The sequence below is a fragment of the Festucalex cinctus genome, chromosome 13 (assembly GCF_051991245.1).
Source record: "Festucalex cinctus isolate MCC-2025b chromosome 13, RoL_Fcin_1.0, whole genome shotgun sequence".
In the NCBI taxonomy this organism is placed as follows: domain Eukaryota; kingdom Metazoa; phylum Chordata; class Actinopteri; order Syngnathiformes; family Syngnathidae; genus Festucalex; species Festucalex cinctus.
This window is the reverse complement of record NC_135423.1, coordinates 2116012-2139013: the sequence shown is the minus strand read 5'-3', so window position 1 is coordinate 2139013 and position 23002 is coordinate 2116012. Positions and strand designations below refer to the sequence as shown.

The following is a 23002-nucleotide window of genomic DNA, read 5'->3' as shown; positions in this document are numbered from 1 at the left end:
TGCTTGTCTGACGCATCGGCTTTTTTTTTTTTTTTTTTCTCTCCCTCATTTGTAGTAATTACACCACTGTTGTAGAATTTCTTCAGGCTTGTATTTGAGTCTCTTTAACGGAATTTATTTCAACCTTGTAATTGAATTAAAAAGTAAAAACAACAATACATTTTAGTTTCAAAGCCATCGGTAGTGTAATGGTTTACATGAACTGACTTCCTTCTTTGTTGAAATGAATCAATTCCCCTTGGTCACGATTACCCTGGGATTGCACATTAGTCCAGAGAGAGAAAATGAATGGTAGTATTGGATCAATAAGTTCAAATGAATTGATTTGAAATATACTATAGACCAAAAACGTCAGACAGTGTTAGTGTAACTTTGGGCTTATTTTGTAGTAATGGACCAATGGTGCCATGTTGTACTAGTTTATTAGAGGGAAGAAAAAAAAAACTCTTGAAAGTAGATAACCTTGTTGAGGAACCCCTCGTCTTAATAAATTATACTTTTGTTTCTAATGCTATGGCACTAAATATGTATTAGGGCATAATTTGAATTTTTTTCTTCTTAACTTTTTGACCGCCAAAAACGTTTAATAACGTTTAATAAAATCACGATGTATGCCACCATAAACGTTAAGTGACGTCAACTACTTTTTTTTTTTTTTTTTTTTTTAATATATCAGTGGTCAGTGCAACGTCCAAGTGCAGCGCAGCCGGGTCAATGAGTTGTGAAATCAAAAACACCCACTAACTACGGGCAGCAGATGGCAGTGGTAGCTGCTCGGGCCCTAACTAGAGCTGCGAATTACAATGAAACATGACGCAATCTGATGAAATAGAATGTTTTCAAGGCTGATGTGAATGATCAAATCCTTTGTAACATTAAACCTAACTTGACGGAGCGACACTAAACAAAAAATATTAGTATCAAAGTCACTGTTATGGAGAAAATGTATCTTTTCTTTTCAATTTTCGCTCAATGTCACTCGACCTATTTTCAAAAGGTGACTACTAAAGAACGGAATAAGGTAGAAACATACTTTTTTCCTAATGAAAGAATGGAATGCCAACTTTCATGTGGTACCCATGTTGTTTATGTAGCAAAAGAACACAATATTCTGTTTGCTTCGAAAAATGAGTTAATATGCTCGAAATCCGCTGGCATTTCGGTAAGGAAGCCGAAATGATTCCACACCACTTCTTCAAACTTTGGTCTGTCAACAGCGTAGCTCGCACTTGTTTTTCCGCTTCTGTGTGAGGGGACAAGTGAGCGGAACCGCAACACTGATTGGACATTAGCTCGCGGGGAGGGCTTTTCTCCAGCCGGCCAGGCTGCCTGGCTTTCACGGCGCAGTAACGTGTAGCGTCAATAAATACAAAATTTGTTGAGGACCGAAAACCCACGGTCCATAAGGGCGTATTGTCCCGCGCAGGGCGGACCGGACGGACTGGTCCAAGACAGAGAACCGTTGCATCCCTCGAATCCTTGTTGTGGTCACAAACGAGCTGGAACCTTTGCTAGCTGACTTTTGGATGAGAGGCAAGGTACAAATTGAGCTGGTTGCACGCCAATCTGAGAGAAATTTAGTCTTGAATGAATCTAACATACAGTACATGACTTTGGGGCCGCCGTGGCCGAGCGGTTGAGATCATCATGTCTCACTTGGGGATACCCCGGATGGGTACATTGTACAATGTTCTTGTACTCTGTTGTTATTTATTTATGTATTTTCAGGAATAAAATCTATACACTATGTGTTGCAGAGATACTCATGTAGTTCTTGCATTCTTCCTGACCCCACAGCCCATGACAGCAGATCAGCCAACATGGCGTTCTCATCTCGTTTTTCCTTCTGGGAGCAAAAGGGAAGTCTCACTTGGAAATTTCACAAAGCAACCTAACCTAGCATGGTGTTTTGTATTAACACACTGTTACTACTTGTGGCCTTTGTGTGTCAGACAGACATTTTTGCAGAATATATGCACATTATATTTATTTATTTGTAAATAACTTGCACAAAGCAACCAAGGGTGATTACAAGAAAAGAGAATCAAGGCAGCCCATCAGATTGTGTGATGCATGTTTTGTGGTTTGCATGGGTTGGTGTACACTGCTTTATGTCAAAGTAAAGGTTTTTATATGCTCTTGTTTTTTTATTAAATTATTTAGGTCAAAGATGAAAACAAGCCAGACAGCAAAAATGTGAGTGATTTATTTAGGTAATACGATACATTAGTCACAAGTTCGCAACTTAAAAATCCAGGTGTGGGTTGGTTTATCATTAACTTTAACATTGATCTCCAGTAATACAGTAGTAATAAGAATTAATCTCCATCAAAAAAATAAATAAAAAATGTTTGACATTATGATTTTTGCGCCCATAAATACAAATTTAAATTCATTATCAAAATCTGCATGGTTAACTCCATGATACTTGAGCTTCCATCTTTTATCTCCCCCTTTTCTTCTCTGTGAGTAGTCAGATTGTGATGGGCTGTCCAACCGGGCCAAGTCTGTGCCTGCTCTCGATCCCGGAAGGGGGCTATACCGGGCTTTGAGCCCCGCAGCCGTTACGTCTTCAGAAGTGGTTGGTCGAATCAGGAGTCCCTCGCCACCTAAAGTCCGAACACCTGTTAAAGTACCAGAACGCTTTAAAAGTCCTGAATCATCATCATCATCATCATCATCGGAGCGATTCAGGAGTCCTGAAGCGAGACGTAATTCTGCGCATCTGAACCAAGTTATGAATGGGAAACAAGAACAAAACGGTGTTGTGGATAAAAGCGCAGTCAATGGCACTGCCAAAGGTAATATCACAGCGCCATGTGGCAGTTTGCCGGACTCCACAGATGATCAAGGTCTAACTCGCAAGAAAGTAGTGAAGGTAGTACGTCGTGTTGTAAGGAAAGTCCTGCCCTCAGGGATAGAGGAAACAAATGCACCAACACATTCATCAGAAATTCCAGAAGTAGCCAGAAATGGTATTGCTCTAGCCTCTGTGTCCAAGGGCCCTCTGAAGTCTACATTCTCTTTCAAACACGACACAATCAAAACAGAAGACAACGATGACATTTCTCGGGGATTGACCAACTTGATGGTGAGAGGTAGGACAAGGGAACCTCGACCAAGAATACGTAAGGATGACCATCTGGAGGCAAAAGAATTGGACAAGAAAAATGAAAACAAGAAGGAAAAGCAAGTTCAGACCAAAGAAGAGGTGAAAGAGGATGCAATTTCCCTAAAGTCACAAGAGGCCAATCAAGATCCTCCAGTAGTCCCTGTGACTGAAACAGTTGTGCCTTCAAATAAATCTCTTCCATCTCCTCGTTATACAAAGTCCTCCCATTCCAGACCTACATCCTTGCCACAGGTTTTTGGCTTTATCCCAGCACCCAAGCCTACATCTTTGTGTCCGCCTCCAGGCTTTGTGCCTGTTACGAGACCAACAGCTTCTACAAAATCGTTCCCTGCCAACACAGCAATTGCACCAGTCCCCAAGAAGACCTTGCTCCGTCCTCCATGTCATTCTGTCTCGCCAAATGAGCCACCTGAAGTGAACCACCCTCCTCAAAGTGTCAGCTCTGGCCCACTGCCTCCTCCACCAGATATCAGTCCCGTTCATCACCCAGCTGTCACAAAACAAGAGGTATTGTTTCATTACGATTACCTTAACAATAGGTGCCATTTACAGTCGTAGTAACATTCGGGCGGTGAGTGTGACGAATGTGAAATTATCATAATTCTTGAAAACTTGGATGGAAAAACCTTTGCAAGTCAATGTCCTGTGATCATGGACATCATCTCATCCCTGGTGTGTGCATGTGTGTTTTTTTTTTTTTAATTGCACATAGGGCTTGATAAGGACCAAAACATTTTCACATACTTTATCTGTGTACAAGTACCTAGGCAGTACCTAGGAGTTGTTTAATACACGCACACACGCGCACAATCACTAATTTATAGGGCATTTCATACATAACATAATTCAACTCCTTCATATATTATAATAAAAGTACAACACTTAAAAGCAGTTAGAGTTAGAGATGTAACTTGTGAATGAACTCTGTGTTGAACTGTACTGTTAATAGTGTGTCTTGAGTGTGTGAATATGTACGATTGTAAGGATCAATACTCAGAAAGGCTTTTTTACTAAAAACAATATAGATCACATATACACGTACAATATTTCTGCATGAATTGGTCATAAAATGTCGTCTGATCTTCACCTAAGGCACAACAATAGTCCAAGAAAGATTTTTTTTTCTTAAACAACACAAAAAATTGTTTCCAAGTAAAAACTTTTCCACGTTTTCCAGAACGGAACATGAGGATGTGTCAGTGTAGGCTGGAAAATTTTTTGAAAGCGACTCGTCAATCCTCCTTTGGCAACAATACCCCGACTCGTCGGGTTGGGTGTTTTTTACTGAGTTGCAGAACACGTGTGCACAATGGTCATTAGGAATTCTCGACCATACAACAACCCCCATTTTCCCGCTTGAGGTAGTCATATGCCTTGTGTTCCCAGCACTGTGACTGTTGTTTACATAGTGTCAGATAAAAACTTGGAAATGTAATTGTTTTTGTGGCATTAATTTAAGCAGGCTGTGTTTGTCTGTTGTAGTAACTTAGGTTAAGATCGGATCACATTTTATGACTAATTTATGCTGACATTCAGGTAATTCCAAAGGGTTCACATACTTCTTGCAACTCTATACATTTTGTTGATGTTTTTGGAGCCACTTTTGTCCGGATAAAATTGACATGCTGTTTGTTCCTAGTACTTGATTGATATTTGACCTGGTAATCATTTTCCTTGGGTAGTCCTGCTAAGATATAAATAGTTTAGGATTGCTTGCATCAGTGCCCTTGGATTGAATGTGATGCTGTTTGACCTGTAGATCAGTCACACTGAGGAGGCTCAAAATCGGCTAATGAGGATCTTCAGCGCACCTGTAAATGTCTCCGCTGTCCTTTTTGATTTGTGTGAAGTGCTGCATTCTTTGTGTCTCGTTTGCATTATTTTTATGGTGTGTTCATGGTAAACACCGTACTGCTGTTCTTGTGAAACGCAGTACTGAAAGAGTAAACTAAATCAGCATGTTGAACTCCACTGGTGGACATAGCTAAGCTGTTGTTTGACATCAGCATCACTGACATTGCTGCTTAACTTGTCCTGCTCCTTCAACTGTGGTTGCTGCTATGCCTAATATGCTTTGCACTAAATATATTTAAGGGGAAACCGCAAAGGAATGTGAAGTCGAGCAACTGTCACCCTGTCACGTCCGTGGTTGCAGTGAAATGTGGTTCCCGTTGACTTTGTCACTCCAGTCTCTGCTTCAATAACCCCATCTGTCTGAAATGTCTCATTGACAAGATCGGAATTTTTCCATCGATTGAAAGCAATCGATGGAAAAATTCTGTTCTTGTCTTTTCTCAAACACTCAGGAAGAATATTAACTCTTATGAAGTGCATTATTTGTACGTATTAAGAATAAACAGGCTTTCACACGAGCAATATTTGACAGCGGATATACAAAATCTGCGCCTGTTCAATTGCCAGATTTTTGTGATATTAAAGGCGCAGTCTGCCGGTTTCACTCAGGAAAATGCACTTTTTAAATACAGGATTTAAACAAACTACTTCTCAATTTACAGATCTGGGCTTTTCTTAAGGTGTGGGGGTGATTTTGTCCTAAACCCCCACTCCCCCCAGCCTGTATTTTGCCATTTTGTGTTTATTTTTAGGGTTGTCGCAAACGGGGCCGGGCGAACGTGTCGGCTGCGTGACGTCACTCCCGCAGCAATTTGAAAGCACGCACAGACTATTTTTTTTTCCCACTCACTCACTGGGGAGTTAGGACAAAATCACCACCAAAGATTAATATAAACCCAGATGTGTAGACTAAGAGAAAGTTAAAAGTGTGTACATCCTGTATTTAAAAAGTGCATTTTCCTGAGTGAAACCGGCATACTGGGCCTTTAAAAATAATGAGCGCAAGATTGCGGTCATACATTGTGGTTGTATAATTACCATGCATTTATATTTTTAACAAAAATGTATTATTTTTGATGTAGTCACATCAGGAACACCTCTTGAGTTGTACTTTATTTCATATATAATATCACATATTGTTTCTCATGTCACAAACCTATCATTTTAACAGATTGTTGAGTTTTTATATCCACTGTACATTCCTAGCGAATGCCATGTTTTTGACCAAATTATTCAGTGCCCTATTCAGACCCTGAGGGTGAATTAACATTAATTTTGTAGTTCTTGTTTATGGTATCCACTATCCATGCCACAACTTTTCTCTTCACTCTTATAGCATATTTATGGTAATTTCACATGTCCCTATTTAACAAGCGCTATGAATGAAGTCAGTTGCTTTAAGTCTGTTACCATGTATTTAAGACTTGCCATTATTTTATTTTTTACTTTGCATTCTCTTTATCCAATCTTCCATGTTGACCTTGTATTTCTTTTTTTCTTTCTCTCTCCCTCTCACTGGCTTACTCACATTGCTCACATTGGGTGTGATTGTCTCTCTGTGGCTGCTGCGGCTAAAGCTGGAGCTGCCAGTCAGTATTTCATCTACTGTCCAATCTGCTGCCCTTGTAGCCTCACAGTCCCTAAACCCCGTCCAGGTACAAGAGCTGTCCAGCCTTTCTCTGGCCACCTTACAGGAATTTGTGATTCCTTCCTCCTGTCTGCAATAATTCCTGCATTTGGCTCAATTCACATTTAAAAGAAACCATTTGAATTTGTTTTGACACTGATCCAACTTTAAAACCATGCATTAATTCATTAATTAATTGACTCTGCACATCATATTATGGTCAAAATTACATTCTGTTCTGTGTGGTTGTTGATTAGTTAAATTACTGCTACTTGGTCTTCATTTGATGATTACAAAATATATTTGGACTCTCTGAAAATGTAATTGATGGTTTGCATAGATCCATAATGGCTATATGTTCCAGACATTTTTAATATTTATTTTATTGTTCAATTTATCCAGAAAATAATAACTTTTTTTAGTGCTCAATTTATTAAAAAAAAAGAAGGAAAAAAAAAGAAGACTTTCTTAAGTTACCAACCAGCAAATCAGAATTTCTACCAGCCATTTTTTTTTCCAACTTTAGCTCTGCTATTTTAATCTACCTCCTTCACACTCTTGCTCTCCGTTTCTCGCACTGGTTGCACTCTGGACTGTAGTGTGAGATACCAGCGTTTGCACAGCCAATGGGTGTATTAAATGTCATTATACACAGCCTTATGATACAGTACAGTACGAGTCACTTTCAGGGGTACAAATGACAGAAAGTAAAACAATGTAGAGCATATCCACGGTTAGGCATCGTTTGAATTTGAACACATTCGGGAAGTTTATTCTTATCTCTCACTTCCTTGTTTTCCCATCAATCAACCATCTTTCGTTAGGTCCACTGACCACGCCAAAATTTTGAAAAATACTTGTTTTGCTTTATTGTTCTCACAGGGTTGTGATTAACCAGTATTAGTATCAAATTTATAAACTTGAATTTATAGTTTATTCTATTTATTTATTTTTTTTACTTTCATTAGAGCTTTATTTTTGAAAACCTCATGAAAGTAAACTCACTCATGAGTGTAAATGAGTCTACTCCCACTGATGAGCAAAAAGCCAGTTTGTGGCTTGTAGTTACTCCAAATGACTGTGTCCAATGTCGTTAGGTAAAGCATATTCCATTTTTAAAAACTACAGTACTGTCTATATTTTATCTATTACACATATTCCTATGTTTTCTGTATTCTTTGCTCATATGTGAACTTTGACCTCTTCTTGCTGGCCAAAAGGGATCAGTGGAAGAGGACCCTGTAGCCCTCCTTCAGACATCTCATGCTACTTCTAGGCAGTCCCAGGTCTGACCTGCACGATGCCCGAGTGTGTATCTCCACACCTGTCCCATAATCACAAATCAATGTTCAATACTGTGTCGTGCTCACCTTTTTTTACCTGCTGAGTGTAGTTTTTCTCCAAAATCACCGTTTTGTTGTCAATAATCATGCCGAGCTTAAAGGGGACATAGTAAAGACAATTGATTTTTCTTTTTTTTTTGGTAAACAATTAGTGCCTACTCATCCATCAAATATGAAATAAGCAATAAAGGAAATATGTTAATGTCTATTTTGCGGAAGAATTGTGATGTGACAGTACGGCTAATTTACATAGCCCGAAGAATGCCAGACATTTTATTAAGCCGCCAAACAACTGCTTTAAACTGCGAAAATAATGCATAACAATATGTCTCCTTTAAGATATCATTTGATGGTTTTATTCATGATTTGGCTTGATGTGTTTTCCACACACATACATACATATGACTCTGAAGGAGCATGTGATCCTTAATGGACTTTCACACTGCATGATCCTTTCGTAAGGGGCTGGTGTTAAACTGGAAATGCCAGCTTTTGCCGAAAAAGACATCAGGCCGACTTGTTGTTGTCAAGTCTCCTTCGTGATACCTTGCTCACTTTTTGTGTTGTTTGTCACGTAGGTAAAGACGGAGGAGCAGATAGCGGCAGAGCAGGCTTGGTATGGCTCTGAGAAAGTCTGGCTTGTCCATAAGGAGGGCTTCTCCTTGGGTGAGTTTAACACTGCTTTGCATACACGCGCTCGTACAGTCATGCACACGTTGCCCTGCAGGTTGGATGCCGCCCATCCAAAATGTTCTTGCTGTGCATGTTAATTGGGCGCTCCGAATTGTCCGTAGGTGTGCTTGTGAGTGTGGATGGTTGTTGGTCTCTGTGTGGCCTGCGATTGGCTGGCAACCAGTCCAGGGTGTACCCCGCCTACTGCCCAGAGCCAGCTGGGATAGGCGCCAGCAAACCCCCGCGGCCCTTGTGAGGAATAAGCGGTCAAGAAAATAGATGAATGGATGTATTAAAAAGTTTCATTATTATTCACAAATCTGTTTAAAATAGTAGGGAAAAGAGCTTTTTGGTCTCTTATACTCTGCTGCCATCTGCTGGCCATTTTTGTAATAACTACCATTGCTTCAAGCATTCTCTTCAGTTCAGAGGTTGCATCAAAGCCAAATCGTATATTTAAATCTTTGGGAGCATGGTAATATTTAAAATAGAACATATTTATACGTTTTTGGGAGTAAATCAGTAAAATGTTTTTTTTTGAAAAACTTTTTCTTCTCTCACTGTCTTCTTCCTCTGTTGTTGCAACTTGCACTCTATGAGAGAAGCCGACAGCTTACTACTCAGACATGTTTCATGTTCATTAGCAATAATTTCAAATGGTTGTGTTGTTAGAAATCATATTGCTGTTCATTGGTAAACACTTTCATCAACATGTAGCTCCATCCCCGTTGTGGGTGACAGGTTGGTTAAGTGTGTCCTGTGTATGACCAACACAAAAGTATGCTGACTAAAGTCTAACTATTGTCCTGTTTGCTTTGTGCTCAGCAACAGTGGTAAAGACGGAGCCAGGCTCCCTGCCAGAGGGCAAGGTGAAAATTCAACTCGAACATGATGGGACACTACTCGATGTGGATGAGGAGGATATCGAAAAGGTGAGTGAAAGAATCAAGGAGGAAAATAAATGCTTGCCTGCTGCCTCATCTCTCTACAGCAGGGGTGTCCAAACTATGCGGCCCGCCGAGATGTCAACTTTTCGAAATGTATTGTTTTGGAAATATTTTCAGTGGAAATATTTTATTTTCTTTCAGGCCAACCCTCCATCATACGATCGGTCAGAGGATCTGGCGTCACTGCTCTACCTGAATGAATCCAGTGTGATGCATTGTTTGCGGCAGCGCTACGGCGGAAACCTCATCCACTCCTATGCCGGACCCAACATGGTGGTCATAAACCCCGTCAGTACGGCCTCCATGTATTCAGAAAAGGTAACTGACAAATACGTCCATCAAGTTCAACATACAATATTTGGGTAAATGTGAAGCCTTGCAGCCGAAGTTTATTTGGAATTTATGGTTCGTAGTTTTACCTTCTTGGTACCCAAACTGATTTTATAACGTTGGGCAAGTCAAGTTTATTTATAGAGCACATTTAGGGGTGACAGCGGTCCATCAAAGTGCTTTACACAGGATAAAAAATGATTTAAAATGTAATTTAAATACATACAATGACTTGAACTTAAAATAAACATAGGTACAATAAAGTCAAGTCATCTTTATTTATAATATAATATAAGTCTTAGACAGCCATGAAATATATACCGACGCTAGATGTCCTTTTCCTACTCCCTGTCAGGTGATGCATATGTTTAAAGGCTGTCGGCGCGAAGACTCGGCTCCGCATATCTACTCCGTGGCCCAGTCGGCCTACCGTCATCTGCTCACCACAAGGCAGGACCAGTCGATTGTGCTACTAGGAAAATCTGGCAGTGGAAAAACCACCAACTGCCAGCACCTTGTCCAATATTTGGTCTCGATTGCTGGCAGCACAGGCAAAATCTTCTCTGGTAAGCAGCATGCTTTGTTTTTTTAATGAACACTGTCATATTGTCAAGAACGCAAAACCTCATTTATCATTTCATATATCATTTGATATCATTTCATCATCATCATCATTCACCCTTTGATAAAGTACAACTTTTTTTTAAAGCCACAAAAGCTAAATTTAGCCATTAAAACAAATATGTACAAACTTCAACTTGAGTACAACAGCAGCAAGAATTATGAAAAGCGAACAATGTGTTCCAGATAAATTTCACAAAAATCTTTTTGTGTGGCAGTTTTAATATCACAATATCACGATATTGCCCTTATCGTTACATCCCTACTGGTTAAGTGTGGAAAAGTAACACTTTTAAAGGGGCCAGATTTACACAGATTTAAACTCCATTGGTGTGGACACTTTTCTAGTGTTATATTAACACTCTCAGTGTTAATATACCACTGGCAATTTTGCTGCGTACGTTTCCGTACGTTTCCGACAGCATGTCACGGCGTAACGACGTAACAAGCCAGGCTTTACTCAAATGTACTGATTGCAGACCGTGAATTGCGGTGACGATATTTCCAATGATTTACATTGTGTATATGTGCTGATCTGATTTCGATGTTAAAATTGTAAATGTCTTTTCTTGTCACAAAGCGGAGAAGTGGCAAGCCGTCTACACGATCCTTGAGGCTTTTGGTAACACTTGCACCTCGATGAACGCCAACGGCAGTCGTTTTTCGCATGTGGTGTCGCTTGATTTTGATCAAGCTGGACAGGTGGCATCTGCATCCATTCAGGTCAATACAAAAATTTCAATTATCAATAACATATTGTGAATGAAATAAAAAAAAAAAAAAAAAAGTCAATTGAAGAATGATTGCTTGTGGTCGTTCTTTTTCTGTGTAGACAATGTTGCTGGAGAAAATGAGGGTGAGCAGACGACCGGAGAATGAGTCCACCTTCAACGTTTTCTATTATATGATGGCTGGTGCTGACGGGACCCTGAGGTGAATGTACTACTATTTCCATAGCCAAAATATATCCGGTGCCGCATAGGGATGGGAACCTCTGGGTACCTCACGATACGATCCGATATGCGATACATGGCTCACAATAACGATTATCTTAGGATATTACGATACCGCCATTATTGATATATTGGTCAGGAAATAAGTCCACGATAACTAGAACTTATCAACACATAAATTGTTTTTTTTGTTTGTTTGTTTTTGTACCATCACTGATACACAATTTTTGTGCAATTTTTTCCACCTCTATGCTTTCTCTTACAGAACTGAGCTCCACTTTAACCACCTGGCTGAGAACAGCACTTTTGGCATCATTCCACACTCAAAGGTAATTATATCAAGCTTCTTCTTCTGAGCAAAAGTATCAGATTTAAATATGCATACATATGGATATATTTTGCTCTACGTCTGTAACATTTTAGTTTATAGCTATGTGTGCTCTATTGATCCGATCTTCCCTTCTGCAGCCCGAGGATAAGCAGCGAGCATCCCAGCAGTTTACGAAGCTGCAGGCAGCTATGAAGGTGCTGGGGGTTTCCAGTGAAGAGCAGAAGGCTCTCTGGCTTATCTTGGGAGCCATTTACCACTTGGGAGCTGCTGGAGCAACTAAAGGTGTTTGTTCTTTCTGCGTTAGGTCATGTTTTAATAGGACACTTGCCATTAAGATCAAAACGAATGCGCGGGTTTAATTTAATCTCAAGGAAGATATTGATGGATCATGAGTGAGATTGTAAACAAAGAAGACCACGCCCTACATTTTTATACTCATTTATATTCATTTTTGGACCTTGGAAATATAAATCACTCTATGGTACGATGTGTACAAATAACTTGCAGTCGTAATAAGTCAATACAATATTCCTAGTACCGTATTTTCCGCACTATAAGGCGCACCGCATTATAAGGTGCACCTTCAATGAATGACATGTTGTAAAACTTTTTCCATATATAAGGTAAGCAGGTAAGCTGATTCATATAATCGGCTCCTCAGCAAGCTCTGCAGAAGCCTTTTCAAACGTTTTGTACAAGCTTGGTGATGCGCTATTGGTCTTAAATACTAATGCTTATGTTGTCTTGTAACCGAATTAATATTATATTATCTGTCTAATCTATCTCTTTACTTGCATGTTTGCATGCTGCACCGTTTTAAATGCAGAAGGACTTGAAGGTAATGGGGAAAACAGCACACGCGCGCACACAAACACACGTTTGACTGTTTCACTTAAAAAAAATAAAATAAATAAATACAATTCTCATTTGTATTTCTACTCTTATTGCCTTTATCATACCTCCCAGGCCTTGCATGCTTTTCATATTTATTGCTCTGCTCACCCCCTTGGGCCTCTCCCCCCCCCCCCCCCACCTTGTTTGCCTCTTGATTTCCCCCGCACCCCATTTTGCATTTTTCTCTTGTGTGAGACAAAACTTCTTTCTTTTTTTTTCCTCTCCCTGTGCAAAGGACACTCAACTCATTGCTGTTGGTATAATTTTCCATCATTTGAAAATCAAATATTTACCGGTTTGGCTCAAACTGAAATATTTCTGGTTCATTAGACCAACTAATAGAGACAGAGACAGATATTTATTTGTAACATTTAACAGATTCTGCAGGGAAAAAAATACTTTTGATGATTTTAACATTTTACTACTTTTTTTTTTTTTTTTATAAATTTCAGCGGGACGCAGGCAGTTTGCCCGTCATGAATGGGCCCAGAAGGCAGCATACCTTCTAGGATGCACCTTAGAGGAGCTGTCGTCTTCGATCTTCAAGAACCAGGCCAAAGGCATGAAGCACTCCACCTCATTCCGAGGAGGACCGGATGAAACCAGCCAAGGTGACTCAGGTATAAGATCAACTACCATCATTGATATTTTTTTTGTCAGATTTTCGTTCTTGTCGGCCAATGGAGAAAATATTGACATTTCCCTTGAATGCATTTGAATGTGTGGGTTATCAGAGAAGACTGATGATGACTTACTAGATCGAATGATGTGTATTGCGCCATCTTAAACCGTTTTGTCCTGGTAACATGTGATGACATGCTTCGTTCAAATACCTCAAGGATCAAGAATTGCAACACTCATTCCCTCCCAGCTATTTTGACTGAAGCAACTCCCTTCGCTAATGGATTTTGACTGATTTTGCAACGGGGCAGATACAATAAGACTTGCTCCTTTTCATTCAACAATTAAGAATATTGTTTTATATTGTATTTTTTCTTTTACGAATGAATGGGGAAAAAAATGATTGAAATGAAATGAATAAACTATACAATAGAATTTTTGTTTGTTAAAACAGTCGGTTGAAGTTTTTAAACAAGTTTTTGAGAAGTGGGAGAATGCATTTAGTGATGTTCACTTGTCTGTCTTTTGTATCAGCTTCAAAGGTCACAGCTCTGGAGTGCTTGGAGGCTATGGCATCAGGACTCTACTCGGAGCTCTTCACTCTGGTGATCTCCCTTATAAACAGGTCACACTCTTGAAATTCTTATTTTGTTTGCAAAAATATTGAAAATAAATGCTGAATTTAACTCAATTTGTGTAATACGCAGACTAGATCATACACACGGACAACATTGTTGGTTACTCCTCTGTTAAAAAACAAGGTGACCCATGTCTGAGCAAGGGAAAACGTCCATATTTGTTTTTCCATCATGAGGGTCTTTTGAGGCACATTCTGGTCCCTTATCTAGGACCTGTTTTCCATGGGTGACCCAGCCAGGGACATAAATCACCAGGCAACATCTTTTTTTTAAAGAATAAAATACATTTTTTCAATTGAACTTAGCTCTAGGATCATGAATTCGGGACACACAAATCTCTCCGCCACGATAAGGCGATAGCTCACGGAGGTGATCCTGAAAAGGCCAATGTTCAATCTGTTTTCAGGGCTCTGAAGTCCAGCCAACACTCGTTGTGCTCACTCCTGATCGTGGACACGCCAGGTTTCCAGAACCCTCATCTCGCTCAGCAGCAGCGAGGAGCTACGTTTGAGGAGCTTTGTCATAACTACACCCAGGAGAGGCTGCAGACCTTGTTCCATGAGCGAACATTTGTCCGAGAGTTGGATCGATACAAAGAGGTGCTTGTTGGGCCATTCAGATGCGTAACTGAAAAGTGTCAGGACCAGGAAATAAACAGTCATGCAAGGAACACATCAATATGTACTCACACAATGATCACAATAGTTTAATTCTTGTGTCTTTTTTTTTTAGTTGTCTCATGTTTAGCTTAAGTTCTTTCTGAATGAAATTAATAATTGTCTTAATGTTCCACTGACAAAAAGATTCTTTCAACCCAATCAAGTAGACTATAACTGAATATTTGTATGGATTTTTGCTTACAGTGTAGATGACTAACCCATCACCTTATCCCCTCCTGCATTTAGGAAAACATAGAACTTGCTTTAGATGACATAGAGTCCAGTCCTTCAGTGTCTGTAGCAGCTATCGACCAAGCGTCAGCTCAAGCTCTGGTAAGCAGAATCCTCAGCTTCTTGTGCCTGTTTCAGGAGTCTCCATATGTAAAGTCACTCAGGTCATAAGGTCATTATCCTCACCTTGAGCACATGGCCTATTTGTCTGATTATTTCAAGATGTGCCAAAAATATTTTACATTTTCATTTCTGACGAGAACGTCAATGAAATGAAATGAAGTGACGTCACGCAGCCGACACGTTCGCCCGACCCCGTTTGTGACCCCCCCCTGCTCTGCGATTGACTGGAGGGGTGTAAACACTGTCTTTCCACAGAAACGTCCCGCTGTTTACAAAACAAACACAAAATGGCAAAATACAGGCTAGCGAGGGGTCGGGGTTTAGGACAAAATCACCCCCACACGTTATGAAAACCCCATATCTATAAATTGAGAGGTTATTTGTTTGCTTAAATCCTGTATTTTAAAAAGTGAGTGAAACCGGCAGAGAGCCCCTTTAACAATGGTGTGGACATCACAATAAAAAAAATTAAATAATTCAGCGTCTCAATATCTCGGTACGTGCCCTTGAGCCTTGACCTTGACGACGTTCTCATGCTCTTCACAAGTCGACTCATTGTCTGCTGAGGCACGGCATCCCACTCTTCTTCCTCTTTTTTGTGGTTTGTGTGAAGCTGTTGCATATTTTTGATCAAATCTGATTTATCTTTCGCTGTATATTTCAGGTTCGTACTCTGGCCAGGACCGATGAAGCCCGTGGCCTTCTCTGGCTGATGGAAGAAGAAGCAGTTAATCCTGGCGGTTCAGAGGAGACCATGCTGGAGAGGCTCTTCAACTACTATGGCTCAGCACAGGGAGACCGGAAAGGTGAAGTGTTAACTGTCAATGGAAATATCGATTTTGTACAGATACTGTAAAAGCTCCAGAAAAATCAAAGCTACACAGATATAAAGACAAATCAGGCTAGTCCCAGCAATTGTTAGCACATTAAGGCTCCATAGGAATATGCAACCATCTACTTAATAAATCCATACTTGCCACAGCTCATATTGAAGACATTGTACCGATCAATTCATGACATTCTCACATCAGTTGAATAATGAATACACTTTCAGGAGCCAATCTGCTGCTACGAGGACAGAAGCCCCACTTCTTTCTGCTGGGCCACAGTCACGGCACCGACTGGGTGGAGTACAATACTCAAGGCTGGCTTAGCCATGCCAAACATAACCCTGCTGCCCAGAATGCAGCCACTCTCCTGCAAGACTCCCAAAAGTAAGATCTTCTGATATTAGTGTGGCAATACTGCTTCAGAGGGAGAGAACATTGAGCGCAAACTTTCAAATATGAATGCAGAAACTGCGTGTGTTGTGTTTAACTATTATTATTTGAAAAGTTCAAGCCAGTCCTTGATTAAAACTACATACAAGAATGCCACCTAATACTGTACGTTATGTGTCACATTCAAGGAAAAACATCAGCGGTTTGTTTATGGGCCGAGCAAGTGGGGCGACCGTGTTATCAGGCTCCATTGCTGGTCTGGAAGGAAGCTCACAACTGGCCCTGCGACGGGCCACGAGCATGAGGAAGACCTTCACTACAGGTGTGGCTGCTGTCAAGAAGAAGAGTTTGTGTATTCAGGTCAAACTTCAGGTGGTAAGTAAAAAAAAAAAAAATATATGTATGTATATACTGTATTTGTATATTTACAATTATAATAATCGAAACGAGCCGAGCTCACATCCGCTCACATTCATTTATGAATACAGCCTATTATCAACGGCATGGATCCTACATTTTGCATTTTTAATTTATTTGAATTTATTAACTCATTTGCTCCCAATAACGTGTAAATACGTTTTTTTATGTTTTAAGTGTCCCAAAGACGTATTTATACGTTTTTTGTTTTTTTTTTGGTTGTTTTTTTTTAATGCTAGAGCATATGGAAGGCTTTGATGCAGCCTCTCAACTGCAAAGAACGGTTGCAGAAATGGTAGTTATTACACAAACGGCCGGCAGGTGGCAGCAGAGCAAAGGAGATCAACCAGGGCCATCGAGAAAAAAAGCTCAATTACAATTTTAAATAGATTTGTGAAAACTGATGAAACTTAGCTATATTCTAATGCTAATTGCTGCAAAACGGAAACAGATAGAAACATACTTTTTTTTTTTTCCTGATGAAAGAAGAGACTTTAATCTTTCTTTTGGTAGGTTCATGATTTTATAGCAATTGAACACAATATTCTGTGGGCCTTGTAAAAAATCAGTCAAAATCCAGTAAAACAGCCGAGATTGCTTCTGTGAAAATGGCGGCGAGTGAATGAGTTAAGTGTATCAAGTGTTTAGGAGGGTGCTAGCCAAAATAAAATAAAATGAAATGAAATATGTATCACCATCGAAAAGTGAGGGAACACTGTATATCTTTCGCACCCCACTGTATATTATATTTATATGTATATGTACATTATCAAAAAGGTGGAATCGAGACATATTGGAGAAAAGCAATACCAAATTGAATCACCTATTTTTTTCTTTAGGATGCCCTGATTGACATGGTGCGTCGCTCCAAAGTCCATTTCGTCCATTGCCTGCTGCCCAAAGCAGAGGCGGTCGGCGGAGGAAGCGAAGCGCGTGTTGCACATGGCGAGAGCGCAGATTCAGGCCTCATGACATTAGATGTGGCTCTTCTCAGAGCTCAGCTCCGAGGATCGAAGCTGCTGGATGCACTGCGCATCTACAGACAAGGTCATTACGTTTTCTCCACTACTGTAACGAGGAAAATCATATAAATAAAACGAAGTCTTGGATTGGTGGAATGTATTCTGATCTTATTTATTTTTACTGATAAAACTGTTTATGTCAACCGAACAGTGAGTGACAACGAGACAAAGAATTAGACTGGACAATTACTGTAGCTGCATTCATTGTACAACTGACAGTCGTTTCCACCAGTTATGCAAATTTTAGCCACGTTTTTAGATTCCATACGTCAGTATTGCAGCCATTTTGTCCTTATCTCAATTTAACCAACCATTCTTCATTTCAATATTGAATAGCGAACATGTTAAAAATTCTTTTTGTGCAGGATTCAGTGTGGTCGTCTGTAGAAGCTTGCGATGCTGTTGTCTGTTCTTAAGATGTTTTGTTTTTGCTCATTCTCTGTTTACTCTTCCAAATTGCATCCAGGATACCCAGACCACATGGTGTTCTCTGAGTTCCGAAGGCGTTTTGATGTCCTCGCGCCACATTTGACCAAGAAACATGGGCGTCACTACATTGTGACTGATGAGAAGAGGGTGAGAGTGATATTTTTCAGTGTTTATAAATCTGGCATGGTGGACTTATTTTATATATATATATATATATATATATATATATATATATATATATATATATATATATATGTATATATTTGGTTTCCAGGCAGTGGAGGAATTGCTGGAGTCCTTGGATTTGGAGAAGAGCAACTACCATATGGGACTAAGCCGGGTGAGTGGAGGATATCCCAGTCTGTTTGGTTGCATCTTTCTTTAAATTGACAAACAACATTTCTGTCTGTAGAGGTTTCAGTAACTTCTGATTTCATTTTGCCGCTGCTATTACATTCCACCGATGAAGATGAATTAACCCATCCCTCCCAGATTAACTCATTCACTGCCAGCAAAGTTAAAATGTAGCTTTGACGTGTATAACCGTCAGTGGCAGTGAATGTGTTAACGTTTATGGCAGCATTCATTGGGATTTTAGCATACGTCATTACACGTTTTTGGCAGTAAAAGAGGAGTAACAATGTAACAATGCGCTGTTACTTCCCTTGCTTGCTCTGCAGTGGTGGAGAAACGCAGCTTAAAAATTAGAATTCTTGAAAGTTGCTGGTGTAGTGACTAAAATCTCAAAACAAATTTGAAAATGTGTTCACGGTAGTGACTTGATGTAATGGCTGTGTGGCTTTTTCTGCTTTCCTTACTCAGGTTTTCTTCAGAGCGGGGACTCTGTCAAGGCTGGAGGAGCAGCGGGTTGTTCAGACCAGAAGAAATTTCTCTCTCTTCCAGGGTGCGTGCAGGGGATATTTGGCCAGGCAAGCTTTCAAAAAGAGAAAGGTAAGACTTCTAGACCTGTATGTAACACGTAAGCCCCTATCCCACCTAGCTTTGAATGTTGACAGGGTTTGGAATATGTGCATTTGAGTCGCCTTCTATCTTTGTAATTAGTTGTCTTATTTGCGCATTTGCTCATAATGCCGTCGTAATTCATCATAAGACGGCTAAGTTCTTTTCCGAGGTCCCATTGCTAAATTCACTCTGACAACCATGTACTACGGCAGGCTCTGTTTAGGGCAGCAAACGCAAATCATATTTCAAAAACAAAAAAAACAAAAATCTAGTTTGGAGAAAATGTATTTTCTACTTTGTATTTCCTGGTTCACAAGTGCTCAATGTGACCACGGGCAGCAAATGGACAAGTCAAGCTGCTGAAATTCCTCCAAAACGCAACAAGATGTTGCAGCCCGGAAATGGAGAAAAAAAAAGCTGCACAATGACACAAAATGTGATGTGAATACACAGAGCAGATCCTGACAACTTTTTATCCCCTCGGAGAGTAGTCTTCTCTTTCTCTCTCGCTCTCTCGCTCATCGCCAATCATAGGCAACAGTTGAGAGTGGTGGAACATGGGGAGTTGTGCCGCCATCTAGCCAACACTGAGCCGAATTAAATAGTTGCCCAATGACTATAGACAAAACCCCCGCCACACTTTCAGCTTTGTATCAACTTATTTTAAAAATTGACTAATAGAAGAAGAACTGTTGTTATGAATGTGAATCTTGTTATAAACAAGGCCAAGTTGAACATTAGCACAAAAAAGTACAAAATTCAGCAACCAAACAAAGTTTTACGTTTATCATTGTCCTCCCGTCCAGTCTTGTTTTGTTGTTGTTTTCGAATGAAAACTGTGAATCTGTATTCGTTCTGGCCGACAGATCCAGGATTTAGCAATCCGTTGTATCCAGAAGAACATAAAGAAGAATCGTGGGGTGAAAGATTGGCCATGGTGGAAACTTTTCACGACCGTCAGACCTCTAATTGAGGTGCAACTCACCGAGGAACAAATCCGCGGCAAGGATGTAAGCGTAAAACGCATACCGTCAGGCGGTTTCCGCTTTCCTTGGAAAATAAATCAATGATCAATTAATAATTCAGTTCAGTATTTTAATGTGTCAATTACTGAGATTAATATTCTTTCATACATCTGAATGTCATTTACTTTCTAGGAAGAGATCCTCCAGCTGAAGCAGAAGCTGGAGAAGGTAGAGAAAGAACGGAATGAACTCAGACTCAACAGTGACCGTCTTGAGAGCAGGGTAAGCTTTATAAACATCAATCCATTTTCCAAACTTTCTTATAGCTGTGTAAACAATTTTTTGTTAAGTATTTTTAACAAACACTGTGTGGTATAGATGATTACAGAGATACCAAATGTGAGAAAGTGTACTTCTTGTAATTTGTTCATCAAAAAATAATAACAAAAAAAAGATCTCTGAATTATTTACCTATATATTTCACATAATTGTTGAATACTCATCAGATTTCTGCAAAATAATCTTACCACACAGAAATCTTTTTCCATAGTATTCATCGGGTTTATCACAACCGTAAGCAAGAACAAAAAAGCTGTGACATCACGTTTGTGTTTTGTATGTTACTAGTGTTTAGTAAATATTTGGAATTTTCTTTTTCTCTGGAAGGGGAAGTCCAGTCAATTTTTTTTTTTTTTTTACAAGATGTTCTATTCCACACCACAAGTCTTAAGTCTTGACTTGTACACTTGAAATGCCAAATTAATGTTGGAAAATCTTTTGAAACTTGGTCTCATTTTTTTTTTTTTATATCACAAAAACCTGCTAATTTCGAACAGGGTTGTGTATTATTTTTATAGACACTGCAGCTTACAACAAATGTACACTAAAGAACCATGAGGGTGTGGTTTCTCGGATTCATGGTAATATAAAGTGAATTTGCTCCATATTTGATGTGCGTCTTTGCGTGTGCGTGTGAGCAGATCACTGAGCTGTCATCAGAGTTGACTGATGAGCGGAATACAGGGGAGTCGGCTTCCCAATTACTGGAGGCTGAAACGTCTGAGCGACTCCGTCTTGAGAAGGACTTGACGGACCTGCAGGTATGTAGATGTGCACACGCACACGTACCTACATTTGTGCTTGTAAGGTTAAATACCATATGGTACGAAAACTAATGAACACCACTTTACATTTGCAAAAGCTAAATGGGCTTAGTGACACAGAGATGTTATTAATGATCACCAAAATTCTCATGCACATCTCAACTCCTCTCCAAAATCTGAAAAAATCAAAACAATTGCCACCGTATTTTGGATTTTACAGACATTAAGCCTTTTTCTCTCCATGCATACATTTGCACATCCATTCGTAACAGACACAGATGTAGAATAACACATTTATCATTTTATTTATTTATGTTTGTGAAGCTAGTGAATGTTGATTTTTCACCAGGGTTCATTCAAGGGCGCAATGTTTTGTTTGCTAAACGTTCGCCAACATTTTCAATCTTTTTTTTTTTTTTTTTTCATGTTGCAAGAAAATTCCGAAAATGTTTAAAACGATGAAAACGTTCATTCATTTATTATGCTCATCCTCATAGCAATCTTTTGCTTTCCCGTATCCATTAGGACCAGTTTGACAACACGAAGAAACAGATGGAATCTATGGAAATGGAAGTGATGGAGGCTCGCCTGATCAGGGCCTCTGAACTCAATGGAGTGTTGGATGACGACGAAACAGGTCAACTTGCTTCCTACTCGAGTGCAAACACCAAAAAAACGGCAAAACGCCAAACGTTATCCAAAAAGACAGACGATTCCGATCATTTTCACACATCTTTCAAGGCTAACAGAATATTGTGTACTATAACTACATAAACTTGATGGATACAATTTGAAAGATTGGATTGCATTCTATCATTAAAAAAAAAAGTTTGATTGGACCTTATTCTGTTCTTTAGTAATCACCATTTGAAAATAGGTCATTTGAGTAACACCAAGCTATAATGGAAAAAATAAGGAGAAAACAAACTTTCTGTGAAAACATGCATTATCTGCACAACAATGACTTTGACACTATTTTTTTGTTTAGTGACGCTCTGTGAATTAGATTTTATGATCATTCATCCTTGAAAATCATGTTGTCATATCATCATTATATCCCATTGAAAAGAGATACAGTGCTGCCATCTGCTGGCCATAGTTAGTGGATGTTTTGTTTATTTTTTCAGCTCATTCATGTTATCTGGTTTTCATTCTTATGTAGAGTTCATTCTTTTATGCAATTTGAAGCAAACCCTTTTTCAAAATGCACATTTTCTGGAAAAAGAAAGAAGTTGACTAGCTTTTAATCATGCTTTTTATATGTCACGAGTTTTGATAACAGAACTGAGAAAATCCGTAAAAAAAAACGAAAGAAAAAGAAAGTTGCCTGAGATAGTCCTACACACATTTTGAGGAGTTGATTTTGTGTATTATGAAAAAAAGTTACATGCAGAATGCACATTTTGAAACTCTGTGTTTGGGTCCTCCTTTTTGGAATAAGAAAATAAATGAAACTTCCTCAAGTGTGTGAACTATATTTGTGTTAACGTGACAGGGGGTGAGTGGAGGTTGAAGTATGAAAGAGCCATCAGAGAAATTGAATTTACCAAGAAGCGACTGCAGCAGGAGTTTGACGACAAGCTAGAAGTGGAGCAGCAAAACAAACGACAGCTGGAGAGGAGGGTAAGAGAATAATTGCATCATGCACACATTGGCGGACTCGTTAGGAAGTCATCTGTTCTAATAATTGCAGTCTGACCAATTTACATTTATATGAAAAAGTATGTGAACCCTCTGGAATTACCCAGATTTCTGCATGAATTGGTCATAATATGCAACCTGATCTTCATCTAAGTCAGTGGTGTCCAAACTACGGCCCGGGGGCCATTTGCGGCCCGCCGTCCACTTTTCAGTGGCCCGCGACATATGCTAAATCATACATCATATACTCATAAGTCATAAAAAA

The 23002-nt window shown here is 39.5% G+C and overlaps 2 protein-coding genes across 9 annotated transcripts in view; both read left to right on the top strand.

Moving 5' to 3' along the window:
- myo18ab (myosin XVIIIA b) overlaps positions 1–23002 on the top strand; it is a 52201-nt gene that overhangs the window by 13614 nt on the left and 15585 nt on the right. For 4 of the 8 annotated variants that reach the window (XM_077540663.1, XM_077540665.1, XM_077540662.1 and 1 more), the window contains exons 3-26: positions 8536–8623; positions 9455–9561; positions 9718–9894; positions 10262–10472; positions 11108–11250; positions 11360–11460; positions 11746–11809; positions 11949–12093; positions 13158–13325; positions 13861–13951; positions 14371–14563; positions 14870–14956; positions 15642–15783; positions 16032–16191; positions 16386–16572; positions 17454–17661; positions 18103–18212; positions 18340–18405; positions 18888–19016; positions 19895–20038; positions 20186–20275; positions 20974–21093; positions 21622–21733; positions 22592–22719. In XM_077540663.1, the coding sequence (XP_077396789.1) occupies positions 8536–8623; positions 9455–9561; positions 9718–9894; positions 10262–10472; positions 11108–11250; positions 11360–11460; positions 11746–11809; positions 11949–12093; positions 13158–13325; positions 13861–13951; positions 14371–14563; positions 14870–14956; positions 15642–15783; positions 16032–16191; positions 16386–16572; positions 17454–17661; positions 18103–18212; positions 18340–18405; positions 18888–19016; positions 19895–20038; positions 20186–20275; positions 20974–21093; positions 21622–21733; positions 22592–22719 (3171 nt within the window). Of the gene's footprint in view, positions 1–6564; positions 6643–7834; positions 7901–8535; positions 8624–9454; positions 9562–9717; positions 9895–10261; positions 10473–11107; positions 11251–11359; positions 11461–11745; positions 11810–11948; positions 12094–13157; positions 13326–13860; positions 13952–14370; positions 14564–14869; positions 14957–15641; positions 15784–16031; positions 16192–16385; positions 16573–17453; positions 17662–18102; positions 18213–18339; positions 18406–18887; positions 19017–19894; positions 20039–20185; positions 20276–20973; positions 21094–21621; positions 21734–22591; positions 22720–23002 lie in introns of all 8 variants that reach the window. The other 4 variants (XM_077540658.1, XM_077540657.1, XM_077540661.1 and 1 more) reach the window with 2 other exon arrangements.
- LOC144033526 (uncharacterized) lies at positions 1177–3537 on the top strand. The gene is made up of 4 exons (XM_077541708.1): positions 1177–1205; positions 1427–1538; positions 2474–3265; positions 3346–3537. Exons 1-4 carry the CDS (start codon positions 1177–1179, stop codon positions 3535–3537), a joined length of 1125 nt encoding a protein of 374 aa, XP_077397834.1.

Excerpts from the sequence above, each read along its gene's own strand:
- LOC144033526 (XM_077541708.1), top strand. The coding sequence starts at position 1,177 with ATGATTCCACACCACTTCTTCAAACTTTG. Across the intron at positions 1,539-2,473 it reads ACTTTTGGATGAGAGGCAAG|TCAGATTGTGATGGGCTGTC; the intron begins GTACAAATTGAG and ends CTCTGTGAGTAG. Across the intron at positions 3,266-3,345 it reads AGGCCAATCAAGATCCTCCA|ACCTACATCCTTGCCACAGG; the intron begins GTAGTCCCTGTG and ends CTCCCATTCCAG.